Genomic DNA, 3,000 nt, shown 5'->3' with positions numbered 1-3,000 from the left:
ATTACCCCCCCAGCACCCCCCCCAACCCCCATTACCCCCCCATTACCCCCCCCCGCCCCCCCGGCACCCACCCCCCCAGCCCCCCTCCGCCCCCCCCCCAGCACCCATTGCCCCCCCCCGCCCCCCGCCCCCCCAGCACCCATGGGTGCCCACTGACCGGCGAAGGAGAGCTGCTTGAGCCGGGCGTGGGCGCGCGCCTCCTGCACCTTCTCGATGACGGCGCGCCAGGCGCCTGGGGGGGGGGGGGGGGCAGCACCCATGGGTGCCCCGCATCATCACCCCCCCCCCCCGAGAGCCCGATGTCCCCCCCCCCCCAGAGCCCCCCATGGCCCCCCCCGTCCCCAATGTCCCCCCAATGTCCCCATGCCCCCCCCTTGCCCCCCCCCAATGTCCCCAACCACCCCGTGCCCCCCCCCGTGGCCCCCACCCCCCCATGTCCCCAATGTCCCCCCCCATCCCCCCCATGTCCCCAAGCCCCCCCCCCGTGTCTCCCCCCCCCCATGTCCCCCCCCCCGTCCCCGTGCCCCCCCCCACCGTCGATGGTGTCGGCGCTGACGCTCAGCCCGTCCTCGCTGCTGATCTCGAAGCGCAGGTGGGGGCGCCCGGGGGGGGGGGGGCTCGGCCGGCCCGGGGGGGGGCTCGGGGGGGGCCTCGTCCTCCGAGCTGCCACCTGGGGGGGGGCGGGGGGGGCACCCATGGGTGGCCCTGATCCGATCCCGGGCTGGGGGTGCCCAGGGGTGGGCCCTACGCCAAGCTGGGGGCGCCCAGGGGTGGCCCCGATGCCCTCCCGTTGTGTGTGGGGGGGGGCACCCATGGGTGGCCCCTACATAAAGGCAGTGGCACCCATGGGTGGCCCCACACCAGCTGCTAGCACCCATGGGTACCCCCTACATAAAGCCAGTGCCACCCATGGTGTCTCCTACACCGAGATGGTGGCACCCATGGGTGTCCCCTACCTCAAGCTGATAGCACCCATGGGTGCCCCCTACATAGAGCCAGCGGCACCCACGGGTGTCTCCTACCTCGAGCTGGTGGCACCCATGGGTGCCCCTACACCGAGATGGTGGCGCCCATGGGTGCCCCCTGCCTCAAGCTGGTGGCACCCATGGGTGTCCCCAACATAAAGCCAGTGGCACCCATGGGTGCCCCTACACCAAGCCATTAGCACCCATGGGTGCCCCATACCTCAAGCTGGTAGCACCCATGGGTGCCCCCTACATCAAGCTAGTGGCACCCATGGGTGCCCCCACCTGAAGCCGGTGTCCCACAGGGGTGTCCCCCACCCCACACTGACGACACCGATGGGTGACCCCTACACCAAGCCAATGGCACCCATGGGTGCCCCCTACCACAAGCTGGTAGCACCCATGGGTGCCCCCCACCTGAAGCTGGTGCCCCACAGGGGTGTCCCCCACCCCACGCTGATGGCACCCATGGGTGACCCTGAAACCAAGCTGGTGGCACCCATGGGTGCCCCCTACACAAAGCCATTGGCACCCATGCGTGTCTCCTACCTCAAGCTGGTAGCACCCATGGGTGCCCCCTACATAAAGCCAGTGGCACCCATGGATGCCCCCTACACCAGCTGGTAGCACCCAAGGGTGTCCCCTACCTCAAGCCAATGGCACCCATGGGTGCCCCCACCTGAAGCTGGTGTCCCAGAGGGGTGTCCCCCACCCCACCCCAGTGGCACCCATGGGTGCCCCCACCTGAAGCTGGTGTCCCACAGGGGTGTCTCCCACCCCACCCCAGTGGCACCCATGGGTGCCCCTACCTGCGCAGGCGGCCCAGGGGGGCTCCAAGGCGCCGTCACTCCGGGGGGGGCTGCAGCCAGGGGAGGGCGACGGGCCCGGAGGGGACCTGAGGGGACAGGAGTCAGGGGGGGTGCGGCACCCTGGGGTGCTGGGTGCCCAACGAGGGGTGCTGGGTGCTCAGGATGGGTACTGGGTGCCCATGGATGGGTGCTGGGTGCCTATAGATGGGTGCTGGGTGCTCAGGATGGGTGTTGGGTGCCTATAGATGGGTGCTGGGTGCTCAGGATGGGTGCTGGGTGCTCAGGATGGGTGCTGGGTGCCTATAGATGGGTGCTGGGTGCTCAGGATGGGTGTTGGGTACCCTTGGACGGGTGCTGGGTGCTCAGGATGGGTGCTGGGTGCCCTTGGATGGGTGCTGGGGTGCCCAATGAAGGGTGCTGGGTGCTCACGGATGGGTGCTGGACACCCATGGATGGGTGCTGGGTGCTCAGGATGGGTGCTGGGTGCCTGTGGATGGGTGTTGGGTGCCTATAGATGGGTGCTGGGTGCTCAGGATGGGTGCTGGGTGCCTGTGGATGGTGTTGGGTGCCTATAGATGGGTGCTGGGTGCTCAGGATGGGTGCTGGGTGCCTGTGGATGGGTGTTGGGTGCCTATAGATGGGTGCTGGGGTGCTCAGGATGGGTGCTGGGCACCCAAAGACAGGTGGAGGGTGCTCAAGGATGGGTGCTGGACACCCAACGACAGGTGGAGGGTGCTCAAGGATGGGTGCTGGGCACCCATGGATGGGTGCTGGGCGCTCAGGATGGGTGCTGGGTGCTCAGGATGGGTGCTGGGCGCTCACCCGTAGCTCCCGGTGTCGCTGAGGTCCTCGGGCTCCTCCTTGACGTCCAGCAGGTCCCGGAGCGGTGGCAGTGGTGGCACGGGGACCTGGCCCAGCCTGCGGGTGCAGCGTCACCCATGGGTGCTCCTGGCTCCCGCGGCCACCTCCTCCAATGCCAAGGAGGGCTGGGAGCACCCATGGGCCCAACTGGGAGAACTGGGATGGACCCATCATGGTGGGCACCCATGGGCCCAACTGGGACGATCCCACCATGTTGGGCATCATGGGCCCAACTGGGCCCAACTGGGAGTACTGGGATGGTCCCATCCCATCATGGTGGGCACCCATAGACCCAGCTGGGATGGACCCATCATGGTGGGCACCCATGGGTCCAACTGGGAGTACTGGGATGGACCCATCATGGG

General features: G+C 68.6%; 1 protein-coding gene and 1 long non-coding RNA gene across 3 annotated transcripts; both read right to left on the bottom strand.

The window, feature by feature from the left end:
• Positions 1-157: 157 nt before the first annotated feature.
• On the bottom strand, positions 158-2,956 carry LOC308187095 (uncharacterized protein; the record flags this gene model as incomplete). Its single annotated transcript, XM_080609241.1, has 4 exons — positions 2,597-2,956; positions 1,775-1,860; positions 535-670; positions 158-232 (listed from the first exon to the last, which is right to left on the bottom strand). Coding segments are annotated over exons 1-4 (523 nt in total), but the record flags the coding sequence as incomplete, so codon positions are not given.
• Positions 680-1,766, bottom strand: LOC308187096. 2 transcript variants are annotated; one of them, XR_013944461.1, is made up of 4 exons: positions 1,548-1,766; positions 1,317-1,382; positions 1,023-1,250; positions 680-956 (listed from the first exon to the last, which is right to left on the bottom strand). It is a non-coding gene; the product is annotated as an uncharacterized lncRNA (long non-coding RNA). The 2 variants fall into 2 exon arrangements; XR_013944460.1 differs by having other exon boundaries at positions 680-1,250.
• Positions 2,957-3,000: the final 44 nt, after the last annotated feature.

The sequence above is a fragment of the Anser brachyrhynchus genome (assembly GCF_964034855.1).
Source record: "Anser brachyrhynchus genome assembly, contig: SCAFFOLD_751, whole genome shotgun sequence".
Classification (NCBI taxonomy): Eukaryota; Metazoa; Chordata; class Aves; order Anseriformes; family Anatidae; genus Anser; species Anser brachyrhynchus.
This window is presented reverse-complemented; position numbering and strand designations above follow the sequence as displayed.